Source organism: Leopardus geoffroyi, chromosome D4 (genome assembly GCF_018350155.1).
Source record: "Leopardus geoffroyi isolate Oge1 chromosome D4, O.geoffroyi_Oge1_pat1.0, whole genome shotgun sequence".
Lineage (NCBI taxonomy): Eukaryota > Metazoa > Chordata > Mammalia > Carnivora > Felidae > Leopardus > Leopardus geoffroyi.
Window position 1 is genome coordinate 93423584 of NC_059342.1, and position 26182 is coordinate 93449765.

Sequence of the window (26182 nt, forward strand, 5' to 3'; positions counted from 1 at the left end):
CCGGGGCACTCGCGGCGCGCCCGGCCAAGTCCGCTTCCGCTCGCGTTCCGCCGCGCATGCGCGCACCCTCTTGGCCCTCGCGGCACCCCGTAGCCGCGCGCCCAGCCGAGCCGACGCCAAGATGGCGGTTCTGACAGACGGAGGGCGGCCGCGCCGGGGGTCCCCGGGGCTGGAGCGGAACCGCCGCGGCTGAGCCCCTGAGCTGCCCTCGAAGCAGGCGCCCGGCCGCCGGGACCCGGGACATGGTGCGATCCGCGCCGGGTCGCCGTCGTCGCCGCCGCCGCTGAGCTCGCGGGCCGCGCCGGGCTCGGACGTGGGAGCGGGAAGATGTTTTCCGCGCTCAAGAAGCTGGTGGGGTCGGAGCAGGCTCCCGTCCGCGACAAGAATATCCCCGCCGGGCTGCAATCCATGAACCAGGCGCTGCAGAGGCGCTTCGCCAAAGGGGTGCAGTACAACAGTGAGTGCAGGCCGGGCGCGCTGGGTTCCTGCCAGGGGACGTGGAAAGGGGGGTCCGAGGGCACGGGTGGAGGAGGGCGCTGCCCCGCAGGGTCCGCAGGCCCGGGCTTTGGCGACTGGGACTTGGCAGAGACCAGGGCCCTGTCGCGCCCCCAGGGCCTGGCGGTCTGCGGGGAGATGTGGCAAGTCCTGTTGCTCCGTGTGAGATGTGCTGAGCCCTTACCTGTGGCAGGTACCCTAGGGGTGTTCACTTGGGCTCAGGAGGTGATGTCGGGAGGTGATGCCAGGCTGGAGACGAGGTCCTGGAGGACCCCAGGGCCGGAGTGGGGGCGCCTGGGCCCGTGGCGTTCCCCTCTGACCGGTGGGTCATTCCCGAGGAATACGGGCACGTTAAGAAATCTGTGCGTTTAGTTTGCACGGTAAAATTCGTCCAGGCGGTTCCTGGTGCGTTCTGCGGTGCCCTGATTGGCCCGGATAACCTCGTCCAAGAGTGATTCTTATATAACGTGGGGAGAGCTCTGTGGTCTGTGACGCTTGAAGGGGGGTGATGGGCTCCCCGTCAATGAACCACGTGACAACCTGCCCAGGGGCGGTGAGATCCAGCTGGATGTGGTGGTTTGAGCTTTGGGATTTTTCTTTGTAGACTTCGCATTCAGTTTGAAGAGAATATCATCTACGCCACGCGTTCCTGCCCCCCTCTTCTTTTTTTTTTTTTTTAAGAAGCATTTGTAAGGGATATATTTGGAAAAAGCTCCAGAAGGCACAGAGACTCTTATTGTAGGAGACTTCTCTTCCCCCGAGGGAAGGAGGAGTTATTTTCAGACGCCCTCGGAGCCCAGGACGTTTCCAGTCCTGTCATAAATTATGTAAAATGTATAGCTCCTGAGGCTGATGGTCCTCTTGGCCTCTTTTAAGGTTTTCCATCTGGCTGGCCTTTTCCTAGCATTACTTAAAGGACTTTTATGTTCTCTGGTTTTAAATTGTTTTCCTTTCAAGTATTTGCATATATTGCTACAAGATTTTGGGTTCCTCCCTACCCCCGCCCCCTTTGCCACTTTCAGGGGAACTTTCCGGTCCCTATGATGACATATCGAGGTGGTACCATGCAATATTAAACTAATTAGAAAGACCTTTGTGCAGGTTTAATTTCTTTACATTTATTTATTTTTGAGAGACGGTGCACGAGTGGGGGAGGGGCAGAGAGAGCGAGGGAGACACAGAATCTGAAACAGGCTCCAGGCTCCGAGCTGTCAGCACAGAGCCCGACGCGGGGCTCGAACCTGTGAACCACGAGATCATGACCTGAGCCAAAGTAGGATGCTTCACCAACTGAGCCAACCAGGGCCCCTAAAGACGTCTGTGCAGGTTTTGAAGAGAGGTATCTTAGATGTAGGTGTATTCAACTCTCAATTTTGTATGCATTTGTCACATTCAGAGAAGAGAATGGTAAGTCGAGTTACTCATTTGTACAAAGCTTTAGAATTTCCATTTGGCTCCCTTATTTACTTTTATTACTTAGAGTATTATTTTAAGCTTAATTCTAGTTGTGTGGAAATCAGAGCTGGAAACTGTAAACTTTTCACCTTCTGAAAAGCACTCCCTGACGGGCACATCCCCTGGCGAGGGTGGTTAGGAAAAAGGGGGAGGTGCCATAGAGTTGTCCCAGAGAGGTGAACCCAGCCTCGGGTGGTTGAGGGACAGGCTGTGACTCCCTACAACTGCAGCAAAGGTGGAGAGATGGAGAGAAATCTCATTTAGAGGGAGATTGGCCCAGTAGGCGAACAGTGTGCAACTTGGAAACTTTGATTTCCTTCATTTATTTATTTTCCAAAATACCGTATTTAGGGGAAACCAGCCAGCAATCTGATGACTATAGGTTCAAGATATTTACACGCAAGGGTTGATGGTTTCCAAGTGTATCTGTTGCCTCTTGCGGAACCTTGTCCTCCTAGGGCAAAGTTTCCTTTTAAATTGCTGTGATAATAGAAGTGATTCACGTCATGTATGCAAGAGCCCCAGCACACACATCAAACTTAGAATCAAACCCGAATGAGACGTTGGACCATAATTATAGTTTGAAAGTTAATTGCATTCAAAGTGGAAGAAAGGATGTTACCTGACTTGGTCTGTCCTTTCTACTCTGGACACAATTTACTGGCCGCGTTTAGTGAAGAAGCTTGAACTGGGGCACCTTCCCAGGTCAGGAAACGCCAGTCGTAATGGAACTTGTCAGGACTGCACTCCTCACAAAGACAGCGTCCAAGGGCGCCTGGGTGGCGCAGTCGGTTAAGCGTCCGACTTCAGCCAGGTCACGATCTCGCGGTCCGTGAGTTCGAGCCCCGCGTCGGGCTCTGGGCTGATGGCTCAGAGCCTGGAGCGTGTTTCCGATTCTGTGTCTCCCTCTCTCTCTGCCCCTCCCCTGTTCATGCTCTGTCTCTCTCTGTCCCAAAAATAAATAAACGTTGGAAAAAAAAAAAAAAAAAGACAGCGTCCAGACACTGGGACAGCCAGAGTCCTGGCCAGTTGGATCTCAGTGCTAGAATTTAGAAATGGACTTAAACACTTTCTCACTGAAAAACCTTCTGAAAGGCTGATTTCAGGGTGAGAGCTTTTCCAGGGTAAGAAGGAAACGGCTTTAAAATCATATCAAGACTGTATGAACAGGCAAGTCATGTTTGAAAAAGAACCAAAAAGAACAGCTAGGAATGAGAAACACGGCCGTTGAAAGCAAGAAGCCAGCAGTCAGGTGAATCAGCGTAATAACCACACTAAGGAGAGAATTCACGCCTGGAAGAGAGTTGTGTGGCACAGGAATGGGGCACACAGGGGTACGAGTTTCACACAAGATTAGCAAGAACGGGGAAGAAGCAACATTTGAGGGAACGAAGGCAGGGTTTTCCAGAATCCATGAAGTACGTGAAACTCCCAAGAAGTCCCAGTCCAGGGTTTTAAAAACATCCTGCGAGCGTTTCAACATCGAAGTCCACGAAGCAGCCAGAGCCCAGCCCGCCTTCCGAGGAGCAGCCCACACGCCAGCGAAGCAGCAGTCCCGTTTGCGGCCTGGGGGAGGTCCTCACCCGAGGAAGCAGTTATTCGCGAGTGTGTGTGCTTCAGCTCGTTTGCAGTCTGAGCTGGACCGTTTGCTGTGCACAGGCGCCCGCTGAAATAATACCAAGGTTGTGCGCCGGGCCGATGGAAACGGCGCTCGGGACACGGGGGTGGGGTTCAGAAGGCTAAGGTGAGCGCCGAGACCGGTGAATATGTGGGGCGAGATCCAAGCAAGCCCCGGTCGTGGCCATCACCGCGAAGGTGACTAACATGGTCCAGGTGGAAGGAGGGACTGAACCCCTGGAGAGACTCACGGAGCCCGGGACCGAGCCGATCCGAGTTAAGGCATTGGAAAGGCCTTGCGCTGTTTACAAGGAAGATAAAGAGATTAATTAACTTGAGATGTATCACAGCAAATGTGAATGAATGTTAAAAATTTAAGTTACTGGGCGGGAGCGCCTGGATGGCTCAGTCCGTTGAGCGTTCCACTCTTGATTTCGGCTCAGATCACGATCCCAGGGTTGTGGGATCAAGCTCTGTGTCAGCCTCCGCACTGGGCATGGGGCCTGCTGAAGATTCTCTCTCCCTCTGCGCCTCTCCCCAGCGCCTGCTCGCTCGCTCTCCCTGTCTCTCAATGAATGAATGAGTGAATAAAAATAAATTTAAAACAATACAATTCAGTGATCATGAACACCCCACGTACTTGTGGTCACTGACTTAGGAATACAGTTTGAAAATTTAGGAAAAAAACAAAGAATAAACCCCAAGAAAGGAGAAGGAAGGAAATGACCAAGAAAAAAGCAAAAACCGGTGACTCTTTTTTAAAAGAATCAATTGAAATGTTCACCAGAATGTAACATGGTGTGTGTCTGGTAAAGCAGATTCTGGAGAGACTGATAAAAGAGACAAATGTCACGAGTGATCAAGAGTACACAACTATAACTACAAGGTTTTGTGTTTGTTTTTTTTTTTTTAACGTTTATTTATTTTTGAGACAGAGAGAGACAGAGCATGAACGGGGGAGGAGAAGAGAGAGAGGGAGACACAGAATTGGAAGCAGGCTCCAGGCTCTGAGCCGTCAGCCCAGAGCCCGATGCGGGGCTCGAACTCACGGACCGCGAGATCGTGACCTGGCTGAAGTCGGACGCCCAACCGACTGAGCCACCCAGGCACCCCAACTACAAGGTTTTAAAATACAAAATGTTCTGAATAATTTTGTGCCAGTAGAACGGAAAACTTAGAGTGGGCAGTGTCCTAGAGAATGGCCCCTAAAGCCGACCCTGAGAAATACAAAATCTGAGATCAGAGAGCCGAGCATCACACTGATGGAGAAGACGCAGGGGGCAGGGGCACTCAGCCTGCTTCCTGCCCTTGGTAAATCCTGCTGCCAAGACAGAGGAGGACAGTACCAGAAGGGTAACCGTCCGGTCCTGTCCATGAGCACAGAGGGAATAACCCAGTGAGAAGCCAGGAAATCGGATCTAGAAAGTCATCAAAATATTCGTAACAAACCGTTGTATCGAGACCAAGTAGGACTGCCCAGGAGTGCACAGATTAATAGAAAAGATACATTCTACTCTTTACCAGCGGGTTAAAGGAGAAAAAGCATCATAATCTCAGTAGGTGCAAGAAGATCTGATAAAATCCAACGCCCACTCGTGATTTACAGGAAATAAAAAGAGAAAACCCTCTTTTTTTTTAAGATTTTTATTTTTTAGTAATCTCTACACCAACATAGAACTCGACCCCACAACCCCAAGATCAAGAGTCACATGCTCCACCATCTGAGCCAGCTGGGTACCCTGAGAAAACCCACTTCTTAAGAAGCAAACTAGGAACAGAAGGAACTGCTTTTACCTGTTCAGGAGTATTTACCAAAACCTGCGTCCGTATATACTAATGAGACATAGGAAGCGTTTCTTTTCAAATCAGGACCAAGGCAAGGACTCCCCTGTTTCACTGAGCTTTCCGCTAAGACATAGAATTCCACCAGCACAAGAAAAAATGCAAGTGTGGAGCAGGGGCAGATACGTGCCCTTCTAAAGGGAAAAAATTAACATAAAAATAATGAATTTTCCCAGGGTGCCTGGACGGCTCAGTCAGTTAAGCGTTGACTCTTGATCTCAGCTCGGGTCTTGATCTCGGGGTCATGAGTTCAAGCCCCACGTTGGGCTCTGCGGTGGGCATGGAGCCTACTTTAAAAAGGTGTGTGTGGGTGGGGGGGGGAAGTCTCCCTTTGTTGGGACACTGTTATGTGTAGGAAATGGACTTCTCACGCCTTCTTTACCACAGCACCCAACCTCTGTTTCTGGCAGCGTGATAAAGTTAGTGAGCTGAACAGCCCTTCCCTTAAAAAACTTTAAAAAAAAAAAATTTTTTTTAATGTTTATTTTTGAAGGAGAGAGACAGAGTGTGAGTGTGGGAGGGGCAGAGAGACAGGGAGACACGGAATCCCAAGCAGGCCCCAGGCTCTGAGCCGTCAGCACAGAGCCTGATGTGGGGCTCGAACCCACGAATGTGAGATCATGACCTGAGCTGAAATCGGACGCTCAACCGACTGAGCCACCCAGGCTCCCCAAAAAGCATTTTAAAAGTTTGAATAAAACATTCAGGAAAACGTCGACGCATCACTCAGTTCTGAACTCGGATAAAGGTTGTGCAGCTGTCTAGTGCACGTTTCTTAAAAGCAAAGGGGGTGATGTTGGGAGGGAAGCCAGCTCTGAAGCCGCCTTCTCCCTGAGGCACCTGCCTGACCCTGGCTGGGTGGTGGTCCCCGTGGGGCAGGAGGGAAAACCCTGAACCCATTCTAGAAGGGGCCTCTCCCGGGAGAGCCCCGCCCAAAGCCAGGTCTGTGCGAGCCCAGTGGGGGACCTCCGAGAGGGTTTGCCTCTGCATCATCAGTGTGGTCCCAAAGTCTGAAATGGAGGGTTTACTTCAGGTCTTCCCAGGTTGTTAGCGTTTCGAACAACGGGCAGAAATACCACAGGTGCCTTGCGGCGGCGGCTCCAGCCCGGACCTTGGAGAGGCTCCGGGGATAAAGTTCCAAGAAACTGGAGCTGCTGGTGGAGGATCAGGAAACCGGCAGACAGCCGCGGGAGCAGGGCAGGCTGACAGCAGGCCCTGGCGGCTTCGGGGCTCGGGCTTCAGGGGATCCGGTCGTGCACGTCAGCAGCACCGTAACGACTCTGAGTGGTGAGGTCGCGACGCGGAGCGCGGGAGCGTTCTCTGGTGTATACGGCGTCGGGTCCGCTGCACGCCTGAAGCTAACGACGTGTTGTGTGCCGACTGCCCCTCAGTGACAAAGTCAGTACGTAGAGTGTGTTTAAAGAAGTGGAAGGGGCGCCTGGGTGGCGCAGTCGGTTGGGCGTCCGACTTCAGCCAGGTCACGATCTCGCGGTCCGGGAGTTCGAGCCCCGCGACAGGCTCTGGGCTGATGGCTCGGAGCCTGGAGCCTGTTTCCGATTCTGTGTCTCCCTCTCTCTCTGCCCCTCCCCCGTTCATGCTCTGTCTCTCTCTGTCCCAAAAATAAATAAACGTTGAAAAAAAAAAATTTTTTTATAAAAAGGAACTTTTAGGGGCCCCTGGGTGGCTCAGTCGGTTGAGCTTCCGACTCCGGCTCAGGTCATGATCTCACGGTCTGTGAGCTCGAGCCTCGCGTCGGGCTCTGTGCTGACAGCTCGGAGCCTGGAACCTGCTTCAGATTCTGTCTCCCTCTCTGCCCCTCCCCCGTTCATGCTCTGTCTCTCTCTGTCCCAAAAATAAATAAACATTGAAAAAAAAAAAAAAAAAAAAGAAGTGGAAGAGGTTTCGGGAAGTGAGCGGGAATCCGAAGAGCATAGAAAAAGGCCAAGTAGGTTTGAAAAGGAGCCTGCCCGGGGAAGCTAAGACCAGGGAAAGCGCGACCATGAGGTGAGAGTCTGACGCCATCAAAAGAGACATCCGGAGAGTGAAGGACAGCCAGCTCCTGGGACGCGCTGGGGGCTCTGCACTCGTGCTCCCGCCCTCGGGGTGAGCTGCGCGTGGCCTCTGTCCACCCACCCTCACCGGACGCGTGTCTCGTGTGGGTCCTTAACGTGGGGGGTGCTCTCCTAAAGCGACACGCTTCCTGCAGGGTGTTCAGGCTCGTGACAGGGACCCAGGGCATCCCCAGGGCTGCGCTGACAGCACAGACACGTCCTGGTGGCTCTCCCCGGTTCTGCCGGGTGTTTGGCTTCTGGCTGGAATCGCGTCTAGACTGCCTGCGGCCTTGAGGGCAGTGGCTTGTTGTGTCCCATCTGGTGATGGGATAAAGTGGGAGCAAGAGGAATGCCCCTGGTCTGACTGGAGGTGCTTCAAGTTGAAAACAACTACCACGTCCTGATGGCGGAAGCTGGGGAGGGTGGCGGGGGTGGGGTGGGGGGTGGGGGGGAGTTGATGTCCTGATGGCGGAAGCTGGGGAGGGTGGCGGGGCGGGGCGGGGGGGGAGCTGACGTGGTGACCACGCTTCGTGGGATGAGTAGCGAGTGTCCGAGAACAGGGGGCCTTGGAGCAGGACGGGTTGCAGGAAAAAAAAGCCGGGCGGCTGTGGGGCCAGGCCAGGGCTCTGGACAAGCCCCTGCTGGCCTCACCCAGCCCCAGGCTGTGAAGCACCATCCGCCGTCCACACTGCTGCACCGGGCACCTGCGCGGGGCCCAGGAGCATCGCGGGGTCCTGGCGCAGGCTGCCCATCTCATCCACGGCTGCCCCTCCTGCCCCTCATGTCCCCGCACTCACTGCCTGCGGGCTCGCTCGCTGCCTGCGGGCTCGCTCACTGCCGCGTGCGCGCTCCTGGCACACGGGCCGCCACGTAAATCCACGTTGGACCGGTACGGCACAGAACACGGGCTTGCTGCCGTAACCCCACGTGTGCGGCCTGGAAAGTGCTGGCGCTCTACAAAATCGTGTGCTAAAAATACCAGGGCTGTGAGAAAGTGGGTTAAGAGCAAACTACCAAAATCTAGGGAGCCTCCTAAGAACATCAGCTGCCGCCCAACCCCTCCGGCAGCCTGACCCTGACCCTGACCCTGGGAGTCAGGGGTCCCCAGGACATCTGGCTGTAGGCGAGACCGCTCTCCGGCAGGTGTAAAGTCCGAGCCCGGTTTGACTCCATCAGCGCGGGGGTGGGGGGAAAATGTTTCGGGGTCGTGGACAGGGAGGGAGAGCAGAGGGGCCGGGCTGCCGGGACACGGACGGTGTGGTCTCGTCCACGGGCCGAGCAGGGGCCCGACCCCTTGCGGGGGGTCTCCCAGCCAGGCCGCTCCCCGGCGCTGGGCTCCTCCCTGCTCGCCAGCCACGCGGGCCACACTCTGTGTGGAAGGAACGTGGGTGGCAAGTGGGCTCCTGTCGGTGAAGTTAAAGTCTGCCGTTGGTTTGATTTGTTTACCCGATCTGTCCTCCCCCACCCCCCCCACCCCCCCCAGTGAAGATTGTGATCCGAGGAGACAGGAACACGGGCAAGACCGCGCTGTGGCACCGGCTGCAGGGCAAGCAGTTCGTGGAGGAGTACATCCCCACGCAGGAGATCCGGGTCACCAGCATCCACTGGAACTACAAAAGTGAGGGCAGGCTGGGGGCAGGGGGGCGGGTCGAGGGTCCGCCCTCCTGAGTTGGGGGGCAGGTACCGCACCCTTTGTGCGGTCGGGGCTTCTATTGAGGCTCCCTAGGCCTCGGTCCCTCGGAGACGCCTGCCCGGCTGTGGTGTCCTCACAGAAACCCTGTAGACCTTGAACGCAGAGGGCCACAGTGGGGGCACCCGTTAAAGCCGTGCTTGGGTTGTCCTGAAATCCCCTCCCGCGGGAAGCTGCTCCAGAGACACAGACGAGGCAGTGGTGGGGGCGCCTCGTGGGGGGCTGTGCCAAGACCCCCTCGGTTCTGAGACCCTAGAGACCACCAGAGGGCTCAAGTTCCAGGTTTACCACATGTGACGCATCAGGGAGTGCCCGGGGGGGGGGGGGGGGGGGGGGGCGGGGCTGCTCCCGTTACAGCCGGCACTGCGCCCACATATGCTCCACCAGCAGGAAGGACCCCTCTGTCCCTTTGAGCCCCGCCCCTTCACCTTTGCAAGGTCAAGGTCACGCGACAGACAGAGCACGGGGCACCTCGAGGCCCCTGGTTGCACAGTACGGTGGCCCCGTGGGCGGCAGGGCAGTGGCTTTGCGGGTTCAGAAATCATGAAACCAAAGTCCTTTGAACCATTTTAAACATCCGTTTTTATTGAAAAAAAAAAATGTAGTTGTCAACACACGGGGTCTTTGTGGAAGTTCCCGCTTCCCGCCACATCCCAGGACGGCTGCGTGGATCGGCGCCACCCCAGTCATCAGCTGGGGCTGGCGGGGCCTGAGGGCAGCCACCCACGGCACCCCTTCCCAGCGGGGGTGAAGCTGGCCGTGCCCCTCAGCCTGGGGCAGGCGTGTGGCAATTCCCCACCTCTCCCTTTTCCCCTCGGAACCCGGGGTGGAGCGGCGAGCCACCGTCCTGCGCTTGGGCCCTGGGCCCGGACTGGCCATTCGCGGGGTCCGCCCCCCTCCCAGGTCGAGCACCGCCAAGGAGGGTCTGAGGGTTTCTTCCCTGTGAGGAAAAGGCAGAGCACAGAAAGGCCAGTAGTTCTGAGCAAGCCTGGCAGAGGTGTCCCGACGGCCTGCACGAGGGCCCCCTCCCCTCAGGGGCCTGTCCTGGACCAGCTCCACCCACGGGTTGGGTGGAAACTTGATGCCGGGAGGCCAGCTAGAGTGGGCCCACGTCCTGGGGAGTAAAGTTGAGGCCGGTTGCTGGGTGAGAGTCGGTCCTGAGCACCATCAGGCCCCCCGAGGCCTGACCCAGCACCCAGAGCCTGCTCCCCAGGTGCACCCGGGCCAGGGACAAGCCCGCCCCAGGGACACCCGCCGGAAATGGGTGGCATGTCAGCTGAAGACAGGCCAGGATTGCTCACTGCGCCTTGAGCAGGAGCCTGAAGGAGCGATGAGTCTCCCTGCCGTCCGGGGAGGGGGGAGGGGCCGTGGCTCCTACAGAGGCCGTGGGGGCGGGGCGGGGGGGGGGCTGGCCTTGGAGAAGGTGCTGAGGGAGGAGCGCAGTGTCTCCTGGCGGGGGACCCGCCCTTGAAGAGTGGGAACAAACCTGGACACCTGGGCAGCCCCTAAAAGCCCCTCTGCCCAGAAGGTCGACGGTCATGTCAGGCACTAATCTTTGTATCCCCCCGTTGTAGCCACTGACGACATCGTGAAGGTTGAGGTCTGGGACGTAGTTGACAAAGGTAAGTCCTGTCTCTTTATTACAAGTACGTTTTCCTGATGCTTCGTCCATTCTGCGGAGCAGATGTCCCCCCTCCCCCACGCTCACGCTTTGGGCGTGTCCTTGTGTGAGTCACGGGAACCTCTGGGTTCTCCGCAGCCGCAGGGCGGACACAGGAGTGTGTGACCAGAAGGTCTGCCCCCAGGAACAGCCAGGGGCTGTAGGAGGTCTGGGCTTGTGCTGCTTCCCTGAGTTTCTGCATCTGAGGCCGCTCCCTCCTGCATCCAGGGTGGCGGGGCGGACGCACAGCAGTGACCTTAGGGACCTCGGCCTCTGCTGCTGAAATGCACATTTCACGCACTGGGACAGAGCACGTGGCCGTGGGGCAGACACGGACCGGCAGCGGGTGGGCCCCAAAGCCAGAGGCCTGCACGAGGCTGTTCCAGAAGCCCTTCCTGCAGCAGTGCCCCTCATGTAGTGCCCTGGGCCCGGAGCTGAGGACCAGCTCCTGGGCTTCTGAAGCTGCCACCCTCCAGGGGCATGCACCCACGTGACTGCCGCCCCATGGTCGCTGACGGCAGTGGTGTCTCTGTGCTCTCACAGGGAAGTGCTCCAGCTGTCAGGACCACGCCCCAGTGCGCCTGGTGAGGGGGGCGGGCATGCTCCCCCTTCGGAGCCCTCTCCTTCCCTCCTCTGTGTTTCTGGGCAAGAGCCCCTATTCCTCCCTGGTGCCGGTGCCCCGTGTGTGCCCTGTGCTCCCGAGCACGGTGTCACCCCTGGCCTGGGAGGCTTGCCGTAGCCACAGGTGTCCTCAGCGAGAAAGGACGGTCTGTCTGCTGTGAGCTCTGGGTTCTGGTGCCGAAAGTGCAACCCCTGTCCCCTCACCATCGTCTTCGGGTTTAGGTGGGAGTGGGTTCCCAGGCCCGACTCGGCTGCTGTAGGACAGCCTGAGGGTGAGCGGGAGCTCCAGGCAGGCCAGGAGGCTTAAGCCGCGGGGCCCCTGGTGAGTGCTCAGCATCCCTGCAGCTCCGTGTCGCCTGGTCCCCTCCACCACCCCAGCCCGTTGCTCGTGGCCCAGGGTGTGAGCATGCACGGCAGCAGAGGGCATCGGGTTTGCGAGCCTGGTGGGAAATGCAGAGTGGCAAGGAGGCGAGGCCCGGCGAGTCTTGGAGCGCCCCGAGAAGGGAGGGCACCTGGGAGCAGCCTTGTACCCCAGGGCAGCGGAAGCTCACCGAGAGTGTCGGTGGTGCTGGGATGCGGCCCTGTGGCCCGGGAGCGGCCACCAGGAGGGCGCAACGTGGCCAGCTGCCGTCAGACAGGGACCGCCCGCTGCGCCCCATGGGCCCCAAAGGCGGTTAGAGGGTCAAAAAGAAGCGGTGGGGACAAGCAGCAGCTGGTGTGAACGCGCCCAGTCTATAACGGTGATGGCGTGGAACTCTTTATTCCTCAGGACCCGCTGGAGTTGGCTTTAGCTCCTTGGGGCCGCTCAGGGCCGGGCCCAGCTCGGCCGGCACCAGCACCAGCTTGGGGAGCCTCTCTGGCCTCCAGTGCAGCACCTCACAGGCTGGGCCGTGCCAGCCTGTGCCAGCCGGCAGCGCCCTCTCAGGGCTGGGACCTCTGTCGATCCGGGAAGGAAGTGCCTGAGTTCGAACCAGAGCCCGGGTGGGGGCGTTAGGGCGATCTCGCTGAGCGGCCCCGAGCCCTGCCGGACGTCCCTCCAGTCTAGGCCAAGCTCTTGGAGCCCCTCAGGGCCTCTCCTGGTGAGGTCGGCGGCTACAGCTGCCAAGAAGGTCTCGGTAGGGTTGCGGCCACTTCTTGGCGCTGGTGGGTCTGCTCCAGTGCCCGCTGTGGGGGCGTGGCTCCCCGGGCCTCCTCCTCAGTAGAGTACGGCGACTGCCGGAGGTGGGGGCCGGGCACAGGGTGGGATGTGGGGAGCCGCGTCCCTCCCTGGAGCCACAGTTCCCTCTGTGACTTGTGTGTCTTCTGACCAGGGAAGTGCAGGCGGCGAGGTGACGGCCTGAAGGTGGAGAACGACCCCCAGGAGGTGGGTAGGCCGTGTCCGGCCACGGGGCCCACCGCTCAGATGGGGGTTGGGACCCTCCCCGGGACTCCGGTGGCACCAGTCGGCCCCACTCCTCGTGCGAGCCTGCGCCGCCCACGGCTGTACTTTGGGACGGCTGGCCTGCCTAAGCTGCTGGCCTGCAGGGAATTTGAGCTGAGGGCTGTTGAGGTGCACCGGTCAAACCGTGTGGCCCCACGCACACGTGGGCACGAGTGTGGCTCTGAATGGGCTCTCGCTGTGGCCACCACTCTTGACACAAAGAAGTCAGGCAAACCGGCACCCCTTCCCTTCGAGGGAGGCCTTCACGTTGTTCCCAAGGGCCCTGCTCTCTGCGTCCTCCTGCCCGTAGGTGGTCTCACGATTGGCAGGCAGCCTCCTTGATCCCCTCTAGGGCAGGAGGGTTAAGTGACCACCTGGTCCAGGTCCGTCTGGGCCTTTGTGTGACACTTTGCCCCTGGCCCCAGCACCGCAGCCTGTGTGCGTGCAGCCCGCGGCCCTGTCTGTGTGCTCTAGAAGGTTCTTTGCAAGTGTCTTCCTCAGTTCTGGAATGTACGCCTTGCAATGGGGTGCTGGCTGCTCCAGCCCGCTCGTCCCTCTGTGTGGTGTGAAGTCTGTGAGGCCTGCGGGTGGGATGCTGTTGGCCGGTGGAGAAGGCCCCGATCAGGGGCAGAGCTGATGTGGCCCCGGGGCCTGAACTGTTCACTACTAGACCTTTTGACGCAAAGTTTTATGACCCCCACCCTGGATAATCTCGTGTACGTGTTTTTTTTTTTTTCCCAAAACGAAAATAGCTGTTGTCTTTTCAGATTGTGAAAGTCCTGTTCAGCCATTTCCAGGAGGAGACCGGGTTCTCGCCCCTGGGACTCTGCCCGGAGCACCCTCTCTTATGCCCAGTTCTCTCCTGTCCCTAGGCGGAGTCCGAGATGGCCCTGGACGCCGAGTTCCTGGACGTGTACAAGAACTGTAACGGGGTGGTCATGATGTTCGACATCACCAAGCAGTGGTAAGGGGGCACTGGCCGGCAGCGGCCGTCGAGGCTCCTAGGGCCTCGCCACCCGGAGGGCTCCCCCTGCAGCCCAGCGGGCGGTGGTTACGCCGGCATCGCGGCTGGTGCCAGACCACGGGAGCCTGTCCGTGGGCGTCGTGCGCTCCAGCAGTTCAGCCGCCGGGAAGCGGAGGCCCAGCCGTCTCTGGACGTCTCTGTGTGGCGGGCGGGCCGGGTGGGGGGGCACGGCCCCGGGGGAGGCGCACCTCCCACAGCCCACGGCCTTCCCTGAAAGGACCACGCGGCGTCTGGCGGGATCGAGCGACCGCTCGTTTGGGGCTCCCCGAGGACACGCCCCACATCCTTTGCTCACGAGGGGGCGCGTGGCTAGAATCCCAGCGAAACGCTACAGAGCAGGCTGCGGGGAGGAGCGTGGGAGCGGGCCGCACGGGCGACACGAGCGGACTCCCCGGTCCCGCCTCTGCATCAGCCCAAGGTGGGGGCTGGCGAAAATGGCCTGTGGGGTCTAGCTCCGCCTTGAAATTCTCATCACCGCATACGTCATCCCGCCGTGAGAGGCTGGCACAGGTGTCACTTGGTGCCGACCAGGTTTTCCTCAGGGCGCTGCACACAGATTCCGTCTTCGGGACACGGGCTCTTATACACGCATCCGCAGACGCTGCGTTTATCTGAGGGCACGTTCGCGCACGGTCAGAGGCCTTGCGCAGGTCAAGCTTTCACTCTCGGGAACCCGGAGGGTTCAGGCCCAAGGGATCTGACGGGGCCTCCCGTCAGCCCTCCCGGCCCGCAGGGATGCGGTCCCTCCCGCCGGGGACCCATCACTGGCACGTGCGCGGGAGGCCCCTGGGTGGCAGCAGGCGCACCTCGGAAGCGTGCAGAGCAGGGCGGTGGCCCCCACGGACAGACGTGCCTGTGCGAGAGGCGGCCACCCTGCTCTCCCGGGGTCGGCGCCAGGGAAGGCCGGCGTGTCTCCCGAATGAGCTGCAGTGGTCCCTGCCGCCAAGGCACCTAGAGGTGGTTTCCCCGCCTAGAATCTGCGAGGGCGCAGCTCTGGGTAGGCCCTCGGCATCCCCGAAGCTCCCCGCGGCCTTTGCCCAAGGCCAGGAAGGACCACTGGCGGGAGCCAGGGGGGGTTGCTGTGTGTGAGGGGCGGCAGGAGCCCGCCCGCGGGCCTGGGGCAGGGACGGCAGGGGCCGGTCAGCCCGGACGGGAGCAGCCGCGGCACCCTGCTGGCGGTGCCACTCTGTCTGGAGCCTTCCCACGGCGAACGAGAATGGCTCCTCTGAGCCCTCGTGGGGCGGCGGCGTTTTCCGTGGACCGCGTGGGCCGGAGCCAGGCCCGAGTCGCTGGGCCCCCGTGGCCTCGGACAGAATGCTCGAGACGGGCCCCAGGGCGGGAGGCGGATCCCCTTGGTCCTTTGATAACCGTTTCGGTAACCGTGCCTCCCGGGAAAATGAAGTCCAGCCTGTCAGCACGGGCGTGCGTGTCCGCATCGTGCCCGGTGGCGGTCTCTGGGTCGGGACGCACTTCGCACCACGTGTTGGCCCCACGGGGCAGCCGTGCCCCACAGGGGGTGCAGAGACACCTCACCCAAGGGACTCCCAGGAAAGGAGGTCGAGAGAGGCGGGAACCAGCGGAAGCGAGGGCTCGGCCCTCCCGGCTCCGTGCGCTCCGGGTGAAGTGGCGGGTGGCGGTGTCACAGCTGACCCTGAGGACGTCTCTCCTCACCTGTACCCCCTCAGGACCTTCAACTACATTCTCCGGGAGCTTCCCAAGGTGCCGGCCCACGTGCCGGTGTGCGTGCTGGGGAACTACCGCGACATGGGCGAGCACCGAGTCGTCCTGCCCGACGACGTGCGTGACTTCATCGACAACCTGGACAGGTGGGTGGGTGGCCGGGAGACCTGCCCGGACGCCCTCCTGCCCTCCCTCCTGCTCCTCGGACTCGAGGCCCAGCCGCATCCCAAGGGGCTCAGACTCCTCCCCCCTGCTCCAGCAGGGGCCCTGCTGCGGGCAGCGAGGGTCAGAGAGTGACTGGCAGAGGGTCTGCAGAGGGCAGAGTGGCTTCCTGGCACCAGGCAGGCCTGGGGGGGGGGGGGCAGGGGGGCCTCCCTCTCTGCGGCCGGGTCGGGGCTGGGTGTCGGGGTGATACAGTGAGGCCCCCCTCGGGGGCGTGGAGGGCTGGCTGGCCCGGGTGTGGTCCGCGTTCCAGAGGGGCTGAACCATCCCCCCCCCCCCGCCAAGCCTCTAGAACCTTCTGTTCCTCCTGCACACAGGCCCCCGGGCTCCTCCTACTTCCGCTACGCCGAGTCCTCCATGAAAAACAGCTTTGGCCTGAAATACCTTCACAAATTCTTCAACATCCCGTTCCTGCAGCTCCAGGTGAGCCCATCCCCGGGGGCAGAGCGGCAGCGCTGCTGCCCGCAGGTGCCGTCGCAGTGCAGGGGCAGGGCCACCCTCCCGAGCAGAGCCAGAGCCGTCTGCCTGGAATGCGGCCCCGTGACGCCCGCTCCCTCCCCCTCCGTCCCCCTCCGTCCCCTTCCTCTGCTCTGCTGCTAGCCTGAGACCCAGGCCTTTCTGGAATTTTCACGGATGTGGCTGCAGGAGCATGCAGGGATCCTGAAGATGTGTCAGGCCGTCTCTGACCAACGAGCCAGGAACTAGACGTGTGGGCCGGCGGCTGCCCCAGCCCCTCTCCCCCTGGACCCACCCTGACCCCTGCCATGGGCTTCACCAGGCCTGCTCGGGTGCCTCTTCCCCGTGTGGGCACAGCCTGCCCCCGAAGGCCCACAGGAGGGCTCTGCTCCCCGGCTCCCCTGACCCCCGCCTCGTGGCAGGGGTGGCCCCCGCTGGTGCGTAGCTGCGGGGAGAGCCCCGCCATGTCTCACCCCCACACACACGGTGCAGGCACAGTGCCTGGTATGCGGCCTGCTGAGTCCAGGTAGCACGCCTGCCCTGTCTCGTTTCCTTCCTCCTTCCTCCCTTCCTCCTTCCTTCCTTCCTCCTTCCTCCCTTTCTCCTTCCTCCCTTCCTCCTTCCTTCCTTCCTCCCTTCCTTCCTCCCTTCCTCCTTCCTCCTTCCTCCCTTCCTCCTTCCTTCCTTCTTCCCTTCCTCCTTCCTTCCTTCCTCCTTCCTTCCTTCCTCCTTCCTCCTTCCTTACTTCCTCCTTCCTCCCTTCCTCCTTCCTTCCTCCCTTCCTCCTTCCTCCCTTCCTCCTTCCTCCCTTCCTCCTTCCTCCCGTCCTCCCTTCCTCCTTCCTCCCTTCCTCCTTCCTCCCTTCCTCCTTCCTCCCTTCCTCCTTCCTCCCTTCCTCCTTCCTCCCTTCCTCCTTCCTCCCTTCCTCCTTCCTCCCTTCCTCCTTCCTCCCTTCCTCCTTCCTTCCTTCTTCCCTTCCTCCTTCCTTCCTTCCTCCTTCCTCCCTTCCTCCTTCCTCCTTCCTCCCTTCCTCCTTCCTTCCTTCCTCCTTCCTCCCTTCCTCCTTCCTTCCTTCCTCCTTCCTCCCTTTCTCCTTCCTCCCTTCCTCCTTCCTTCCTTCCTCCCTTCCTTCCTCCCTTCCTCCTTCCTCCTTCCTCCCTTCCTCCTTCCTTCCTTCTTCCCTTCCTCCTTCCTTCCTTCCTCCTTCCTTACTTCCTCCTTCCTCCTTCCTTACTTCCTCCTTCCTCCCTTCCTCCTTCCTTCCTCCCTTCCTCCTTCCTCCCTTCCTCCTTCCTTCCTTCCTCCTTCCTCCCGTCCTCCCTTCCTCCTTCCTCCCTTTCTCCTTCCTTCCTTCCTCCCTTCCTCCTTCCTCCCTTCCTCCTTCCTCCCTTCCTCCTTCCTTCCTTCCTCCTTCCTCCTTCCTTCCTTCCTCCTTCCTCCCTTCCTCCTTCCTCCTTCCTTACTTCCTCCTTCCTCCCTTCCTCCTTCCTTCCTCCCTTTCTCCTTCCTTCCTTCCTCCCTTCCTCCTTCCTCCCTTTCTCCTTCCTTCCTTCCTCCCTTCCTTCCTTCCTCCTTCCTCCCTTCCTCCTTCCTTCCTTCCTCCTTCCTCCCATCCTCCCTTTCTCCTTCCTTCCTTCCTCCCTTCCTTCCTTCCTCCTTCCTCCCTTCCTCCTTCCTTCCTTCCTCCTTCCTCCCGTCCTCCCTTCCTCCTTCCTCCCTTTCTCCATCCTTCCTTCCTCCCTTCCTCCTTCCTCCCTTCCTCCTTCCTTCCTTCCTCCTTCCTCCCGTCCTCCCTTCCTCCTTCCTCCCTTTCTCCATCCTTCCTTCCTCCCTTCCTCCTTCCTCCCTTCCTCCTTCCTTCCTTCCTCCTTCCTCCCGTCCTCCCTTCCTCCTTCCTCCCTTTCTCCTTCCTTCCTTCCTCCCTTCCTCCTTCCTCCCTTCCTCCTTCCTCCCTTCCTCCTTCCTTACTTCCTCCTTCCTCCCGTCCTCCCTTCCTCCTTCCTCCTTCCTTCCTTCCTTACTTCCTCCTTCCTCCCTTCCTCCTTCCTCCTTCCTCCTTCCTCCTTCCTCCCTTTCTCCTTCCTTCCTTCCTCCCTTCCTCCTTCCTTCCTTCCTCCTTCCTCCCATCCTCCCTTTCTCCTTCCTTCCTTCCTCCCTTCCTCCTTCCTCCCTTCCTCCTTCCTTCCTTCCTCCTTCCTCCCGTCCTCCCTTCCTCCTTCCTTCCTTCCTCCTTCCTCCTTCCTTACTTCCTCCTTCCTCCCTTCCTCCTTCCTCCTTCCTCCCTTCCTCCTTCCTTCCTTCCTCCTTCCTCCTTCCTCCCTTCCTTCCTTCCTTCCTCCTTCCTCCCGTCCTCCCTTCCTCCTTCCTCCCTTCCTCCTCCCTTCCTTCCTCCTTCCTTCCTTCCTCCTTCCTCCCGTCCTCCCTTCCTCCTTCCTCCCTTCCTTCCTTCCTTCCTTCCTTCCTCCTTTCCTCCTTCCTTTCTTTCCTTCCTTCCTTCCTCCCTTCCTCCTTCCTTCCTTTCTTCCTCTCCTCCCTCCCTCCCTCCCTTCCTCTCCCCCCTCCCTTCCTTCCTCTCCTCCCTTCCTCCTTCCTTTCCTTCCCCCCTCCCTCCCTTCCTCCTCCCTCCCTCCCTTCCTCCCTTCCTCTCCTCCCTCCCTCCCTTCCTCTCCTCCCTCCCTCCCTTCCTCCCCTCCCTCCCTCCCTCCCTCCCTTCCTTCCTTCCTTCCTTCCCAGACTGAGAGCGAGTGGGGGAGAGGGAGAGAGAATCCCAAGCAGGCTCCACACTGAGCACAGAGCCTGACATGGAGCCCGATCTACGACCCTGGGATCATTACCGGAGCTGAAATCAAGAGTCAGAGCCTTGGGGCCCCTGGGGGGGCTCAGTCGGTTAGGTGTCCAGTCAGCTCAGGTCATGATCTCGCGGTTCGTGAGTTCAAGCCCCACGCCAGACTCTGTGCGGACGGTTCAGAGCCCGGGGCCTGCTTCTGGTTATCTCTCTGTCTCTCTTTCAAAAGTAAAACAACGTTTTTTAAAAATTAAAAATAAGTAAATAAAAGAGAGAGGGACACTCAACCGACTGAGGCACCCAGGTGTCCCTCTGTTTTCTTAATAAACGTTTTACTCTGGAGCAATGTTAGGTTTACACAGAAGGGACAGGGACGGTGCAGAGGGCTCTCACACCGCCCGCTCAGCTTCTTCGGTACCTCTCTCCAAACCACAAGCAGCGAGGGTCCGCCGACTGCCACACGCTGCCCCCCAAGGTGTCCCGCTCAGGCCCGGCCCCACCTCCCACGTAGTCCTGAGCCTGCTCTGGGCTGTGCGATCGCCATGAGCCCCGTTCAGGGTTGAGGCTCTGGGCTTTCAGGGAGAAGCCCGCAGAGGCGACTGCCCTTCTGGGCACATCACGGCAGGACTCATGACATCTTGTCCCTGGGATGCTGGCCCGCGGCCCCTCTGCAGCCACAGTGGTTTCCATTCTTTGTCCAGAAAGGCGTGGGCTTGCCCGGGGAGGTGGTGGTCTTTCCTCTCCTGTCCTTCTGTCTTTGGAAGGAAACCAGGGCCCTGCAGACAGGGTGGTTGCCATTTGCGGCTGGAGGGAAGGCTGGCGTGGGCCCGTTTCAAGGCAGTGTCCGCGGTCACTGCACCCTGCCCTTCCTTCGGGGAACCCGCATCGTTGTCATAGATCCCTGTAGCTACGACCCGCACACCCATGCGGAGGTGTCCCCTGTACCTGGCGGGCCACACCGCGTGTCGTGTCGCTGGAGCAAGCGGCAGAAGGTTGTGCGGCTGAGGCGCGGAGGCGCGGAGGCGCTGAGCTCCGGCCCCACAGCCGCGTTCGCACGTCGGGGCCGCCTGGACCTCTGGGGCTGCGTGTGGGCGGGGCGCCGTCTTCCGGTGGGGGGTGGGGGGGTGCTAACATCAACGACCTCGTCCTCGGAGCCACGGCGAACCGCCTGGGTGTCGGACGAGGCCTGGGGCGCCTCGCCCCGTGCAGCCGCTGCTTAATTCCTCGAGGGCTGGCCGAGCAGGGACACAGGGCTGAAGGGGTCTGCTTCCCCCATAGAGGGAGACGCTGCTCCGGCAGCTGGAGACGAACCAGCTGGACGTGGACGCCACGCTGGAGGAACTGTCGGTGCAGCAGGAGACAGAGGACCAGAACTACGACATGTACGTCAGCCCGGGGGCCGCCTCAGACCTGCAGGCAGGCTCTGCGGGAGCACCGAGGGCGGGCCCGCCACGCACGCCTCTGAGCGGGGGGGTCTGCCTAGGAGACGGCCGTGAGGAGAGCCCCCACCCGGGTAGACCCGGCAGCTTGGGCCGGTCGTGTTGCTCAAAAAACCCGAGTCATTTCCTCCTCGGATGTGGCCATACACAGACTGGAGCGTGGGCAGGGGGAGTCCAGGCCCCCGAGGGGAGGGAGAGGAGGGTGGCCCTCGCGGTGAGATCAGCCCGCAGCCCTCCCCGTTCCCTGTATCGGGGTTCTTTATCATTAACGCGCAGTGACACCCTTGCTTTCTAGAACAGGCATACTTATGTGTCAGGTGGAGCCCACCTCACCTCGGGAAGCAGACGCTCCCTGGGGACGGACACCCTGAGGCCCTGCCCCCTCCCCATGCCCACCCTGCAGACTGGGGCCAGGCCTTAATTGACCCGACGGGCCCCCAGGGGGCCCCAAGCCGACAGGGGTAACCAGGGTACAGCTGACCGGCCGTTTGCCAGACACGGTTGCCGCTACCCCGGGCCGAGTGTCCACCCGAGCCCCTGGCGAGACCGGCCGTCCCCGGTATCTTCCGCTGGGGCTGCCGTGGGTTTGAGTTCGGTTTCCCAGATTGATGGCGATGTACAGTAGGGCTCTCGGAGGCCTGACCTTGGGGAGGCTTGTGGGGCAGGAGTGGGAGCTCGGTCCGCGGCAGCGGAGGGAGAGCGGTTCAGAGCAGAGCGTGTGCCCTGCCAGCGGCACGGCTAAGTGGTGCTGAGCGCCCCTGTCCGCCCTCCACAGTTCCCCGGGGAGGCACGCGCTCTCTCGGGCAGGTGTGACCTGAGCCGCCCCCGAACAGACAGGTGCTCGCGTTTTGTTTAGTGCGCAGAGAAGGCACGTAAACGTCGGAGCTGAGGCGGGCCACGCTGCTTCCCGGCCTGGGCTCCTGTCCTGGGAGCGCCGGCACCCCAGTAGGTGTCTGTCCCCCCGGGAACTCCGAAGGGCCTTAGGGTCTCCCTGGAGCCAGATCCGTTCGCTGGTTCTGGAACCGGCTCCAGCGGTTCTGGGGGAGTGAGTTTTCACACACTTGGGCTGCTTGGCCGGTCCCGGTGGGAGCCCCACCCCGGCGAGCAACTGCCCTCGCCGTGGAGCCCGTCCCGGGGTTGACCCGCTCCCGTCAGCTCCTCTGGCCGAGAGCGCGGGCACCCGGCACCACCCGGCCCCCTGCCCCCTGGGGTGATGGCAGCCGGAGAGTCCCCTGCGCTCACCCCACAGCCAGCCCCGGCATCAGGCAGCACTGCCAGGGGCCTGGCGGAGACGTCTCCGCGACGCTTCCTGGAACGTGGGGGATAGGCCGCCGCAGACGTGGGCGGGCAGCCGGGTTCCGCCCTCGCCCTGGCCTTCTTTCTCACCTGCCCCGGAAACCCTGAGTCGGAGGTGCCGGTGCCCAGGGAGCTCAGCCCGCAAACGGGCCAGCTCTTCACTGCAGACCTCCTGTGGGGAAGCCTCCACGGGGAAGGCGATGCCACGGGCTGGTGGCACTCCCCACGGCGGCCCACGAGCGGTGGGGCTCGTCACTGACCTCCAGTGGGACTTGGAGCCCCTGGTCTTGGCTGCTGCCTGTCTCGGGGGTCGGGGGCCTCCCCACCTCAGGTCCTGTGTCACGGGTGGAGAGCTCAGGGCGTGAGCCAGGGGACTGCCACACCTGCCTATCAGCACCCGCCGGCACCTTCCCTGTGGTGCTCTGCTTGAGGCCTGGGGGGCAGGAGGGCTGATAAGCCCGAGGGTGAGGACTGTGCTGTCACCCGCAGCTCAGAGGAAGAGCCCCAGGGGAAGGCAGGTTGCTCACTGCCTGCCCTGTGTCCCCCCAGCTTCCTCGAGATGATGGAGGCACGCAGCCGTGGCCACGCGTCCCCACTGGCCGCCAACGGGCAGAGCCCGTCCTCGGGCTCCCAGTCTCCGGTGGTGCCTCCGAGCACCGTGTCCACGGGCAGCTCCAGCCCCAGCACGCCCCAGCCGGCCCCACAGCTGCCCCTCCAACCCCCCTCGGCCTGCCCCTGCCCCCCACCCCCCGCGGAGGCCCCACCGCCTCCCGCAGCCCCCGCCCCGCGGCGCAGCATCATCTCGAGGCTGTTCGGGACGTCGCCAGCTGCCGAGGCGGCCCCTTCATCCCCAGGTAAGCCCCGGGAGCAGCTCTTCGGGGTGGGCGTGGCGGGCGATGTGGCGGGGCGCCCGGCCTCCCTGGCCCCGTGAGCTTGGAGACCGGGAGGGGGTCCCCGTCCTGCCTCCCGGCCAGGCAGCCCCGTGGCCCATCACCTACATACAGCCTGGGACGGGCCCAGCGGGGGCAGGCGTTGGACGAACAGGAACCGGCCTGTGCTGTCCACAGAGCCAGCCCCGGCCTCAGAGGCCCCGGCAAAAGTCCAGAACGTGGAAGATTTTGTTCCCGAAGATGGCCTTGACCGCAGCTTCCTGGATGACACGGCCCCCCGGAAGGAGGAGAAGAAAGTCGAAGCCGAGGTCTCACAGGACAGTGACAGGTGAGAGCAGGGGCCAGGCAGGTCGGGGCCCTCAGCCTCCCCTCTGCCTTCCACACCCCTGGGTGAGCAAAGAGGACAGGCCTCACTGGTCCAGCAAGACCTCGAGGGAAGGGCTCAGGGAAGCTTCCACGCTCCAGGAGGAAGCCCGCTCAGACCAGCCATCGGGCTGCTGATTGGGGGCTGGACCTGGGGCTCGTCCCCCTGCCACAGGGAGGGAGCAGGGGCAGCGAGGCTGGCCCGTAACATAGGTGGCCCGACCTGGCATAACTGTGGTGCCCCGTGACCTGCCTGTCCACACGTTCTTGGGCTGATGCCATTTGAGAGCACTGGCGGAGGGGCAGCCCGTGAGGGCTCCCTGGGAGGTTGGGCCCGGCAGGGGGAGAGAGAGAGAGAGCAGCTCAGGCCTGCCGCTCACCCTTGTCACGGGTCCCGGGCCTGTCCTGCGTGGGCTCCCCCGCGCCACACTGACCCCAGGTCAGACCCGCCGGTCCCTCCGGGAGTGAGAGTAACAGAACCGAGCCGGCAGCCGAGCCCCTCCACACCCACACCCTTCACCCCGCCTTCGTGCAGGAGGGCACCCACACTGCACGTAAACGGAGCAGCCCCCCCCCCCCCACAGCTTCCCGGTGTGTGGTGGTATCCCTGCCCCTCCCCCGGGCCCCCACCTCGTGCCCCCCCTTCCACCAGCTTGTGCCACTTTCCTGCCACACCAGTGGGTCCCCTCCGTGGCCCGCGTCCTCACGCAAGTGCCAAGCGCCAGCGGTAGAGTGGCTCCCGGCCCGGTGCCCACACCCGGCAGAGACGACATCCAGAGGTGTCCGGGGCGCAGGGTGGGAAGTCGGACTCTCCGTACCCGCCTTGTGTCCTCTGACCGCCCTGCCCCTCCTCTGCAGCGATGGGGAGGCCCCGGGGGGGAACCCACTGGTGGCAGGCTTCCAGGATGACGTGGGCCTTGAAGACAGGCCGCCCGCGGGCCCTGTCCCCAGGAGAGACACCACTGCCAGCGAGGAGGAAGCAGCGGGGATGGCGGGGCACACCAAGGCCACTGCCGCAACCCCCCAAAAGTGCGCCGAGCCAGAGACCAAACGGTACGTGGAGGGGATGCGCCCTGGGGTGGGGGCGGCCGAGAGCCCCCTGACCTCATCCTTGTCCCGAAGGCCATCCACGCAGGCCTCGAGGCCACCTAGGGCCGTGGAGTCCCGCCGGCCAGGTGTCCGCAAGTCCCACCGCCAGGACCCCTCAGGAGGCCGCGAGGAGAAGAGGGGTGAGCAGGTGGCGTCATCATCGTCATCGAGTGACCCCGAGGGGCCCATCGCCGCCCAGATGCTGTCCTTCGTCATGGACGACCCTGACTTCGAGAGCGACTCAGACACTCAGCGGAAAGCGGTGAGGAGGGGACGGTCTCGGTGGGAATGGCAGGATGGAGTAGAGAGGGCCAGGTGACGACATCCTGGGTTGAGAGCCCCAGACCAGCATGTGACCCCGGGGCGGGGTGCTGGGGCCCAGTCCCGTGACAGCAACCACAGAAGGGCTGCGGTGTCCCGGCTGCCACACCCGGGCCCCGCTGGCCACCCCAAGTCCAGGCTGGGCGTGGGGGCCCCTGAGGTGGCTGTCACCTGCCCGAGAAGCACAGGAGCCATCCCACAAGGGTCACGTGACAGGTGGCCACCCAACCTGCCCCCCCACTCCAGGAGGAGTTCCCGGTGCGAGAGGACCTCTCTGACGACACGGACGAGGACGCCCGCCCTGCCCAGCCGCCCCCGCCCTCCAAGCCCCCCGTGTCCTCCTTCAGACTGAAGAATGACGCGGACCTCTTTGGCCTGGGACTGGAGGAGACGGGCCACAAGGAGATCAGTGACGAAGGTAGTTGAGGGGCTGGGGGTCCCACCGCCACCTGCCGAGTGCTTGCCCGGGAGGTACCTGGCGGCCGGGAGAGTTGGCCTGCTGTGTGAGCCCCTGGAGCACCCATGGCTCCCTGTGGCCCTGGGCCCCGACCTGCAGTGTCACCTGGGACACGTCCCGGAAGTGCCTTGTCCCCCAAAGCGGAGGCGTGGGGGTTGTGGTGGGTCGGCCCCACGGCGAGAGAGCCCCGGCCGCCCGCATAGCCTGGCAGTACCCCTGGGGTGCGCTGGGGAGGCTGCGGGGCCCACGCGGTGTCTGCTCTGTGCAGAGAAGGAGGGCAAGCCTCCCTCGAAGGAGAAGGAGAAGAAGAAGAAAAAGAAGAAAAGCAAAGAGGTAGGAGCCCCGCCTCCCACCTCCGGGCGCCCGCTGGGCAGTGTGGGGTCCCGGCGTCCACACGGCCTGAGCCACCCCCCTTCCCAGGAGGAAGAAAAGGCCGCGAGGAAGAAAAGCAAGCATAAGAAGAGCAGGGACAAGGAGGAGGGCAGGCAGGAGCGGCGGCGGCGGCCCAGGGGCACCAGCGAGAGGACCGCGGCCGACGAGCTGGAAGCCTTCCTGGGGGGCGCGGCCCCGAGCGGCCACCTCCGCGGGGGCGGGGACTACGAGGAGCTCTAGGCCTGGCTCCGCCGACGGCGGCCCGGTGCGGGGATGGCCGCGGGCCTGCTCCACACTCGCTGGGGAGGCTGGGCCCGCCCTGCACCGAGCCGGCCGGCGGGCGGCGGGCGGCGGGCAGCGGGCTGGGCCGTGCGGGGAGCCGGCCCCCAGCGCTTCTCAGGGATGGGACTGAGGCCGAGGAGGCCGCGAGGCTGTTTACAGGGCGGGGCGCGTCCTCGTCATCGGCCGGCTCCTGCTTGCCCCTGGCCCGCCGCGCTCGCTCTCCTGGCCCCCCCCCCCCCCCGCGCGTGGGCGGGCTCCGCTTCCTGCCCCTTTCGGCATGGGGGGCAGACGCCAGGCGGCACTGGCGCCTTTTCCCGGGCCCAGGGTCCAGCTTTGCACCCGCGCTCGGGCTCGCTGCCGGCCAGGCCGGGAGGTCGTCAGACACTGTTTCTCTCGTGTTCCTCCACCACTCCACTCTGACCATAAAGCTCTCCTGTTTTACTGCGTCTGTGTGTGCTTCTCCCTGTGAGCCGCCCCGCCTGTCCCGGGTGGCCCTGGGTTGGCAGGCAGGTCCTAAGTTCCCTGCCCTTCTCCCGGAGAGGCAGCTTCTCCCCCCCGCCCCCCCCCCAACCCATCGGAGGCCTTCTGGCACCACGTGGCCCAGGGAGCTGACCCGCAGGAGACTTCCCGGCAGGCCGGGCCCCACGTGTGCCCC

General features: G+C 62.1%; 1 protein-coding gene across 4 annotated transcripts; it reads left to right on the forward strand.

The window, feature by feature from the left end:
• Positions 1-57: 57 nt before the first annotated feature.
• Positions 58-25973, forward strand: RABL6 (RAB, member RAS oncogene family like 6). Of its 4 annotated transcripts, XM_045469223.1 has the most exons (15): positions 58-457; positions 8944-9078; positions 10725-10772; positions 12742-12794; positions 13724-13815; positions 15561-15701; positions 16095-16200; positions 20297-20400; positions 22303-22607; positions 22821-22971; positions 23865-24059; positions 24129-24357; positions 24663-24834; positions 25142-25206; positions 25294-25973. In XM_045469223.1, exons 1-15 carry the CDS (start codon positions 328-330, stop codon positions 25483-25485), a joined length of 2118 nt encoding a protein of 705 aa, XP_045325179.1. In that variant the 5' UTR covers positions 58-327; the 3' UTR covers positions 25486-25973. The 4 variants fall into 4 exon arrangements, with proteins under 4 accessions (XP_045325179.1, XP_045325181.1, XP_045325180.1 ...); XM_045469225.1 differs by lacking the exon at positions 8944-9078 and having other exon boundaries at positions 60-457; XM_045469222.1 differs by having other exon boundaries at positions 95-457; positions 23865-24357.
• The last annotated feature ends 209 nt before the right edge of the window (positions 25974-26182 follow it).

What these genes read in the sequence shown, in the direction of transcription:
- RABL6 (XM_045469222.1), top strand. Translation starts at nt 328, where the DNA reads ATGTTTTCCGCGCTCAAGAAGCTGGTGGGGTCGGAGCAGGCTCCCGTC. An exon ending in TTCATCGACAACCTGGACAG is followed by an intron (nt 15,702 to 16,094) that starts GTGGGTGGGTGG and finishes TCCTGCACACAG; the next exon opens with GCCCCCGGGCTCCTCCTACT. An exon ending in TCCCGTTCCTGCAGCTCCAG is followed by an intron (nt 16,201 to 20,296) that starts GTGAGCCCATCC and finishes CTTCCCCCATAG; the next exon opens with AGGGAGACGCTGCTCCGGCA.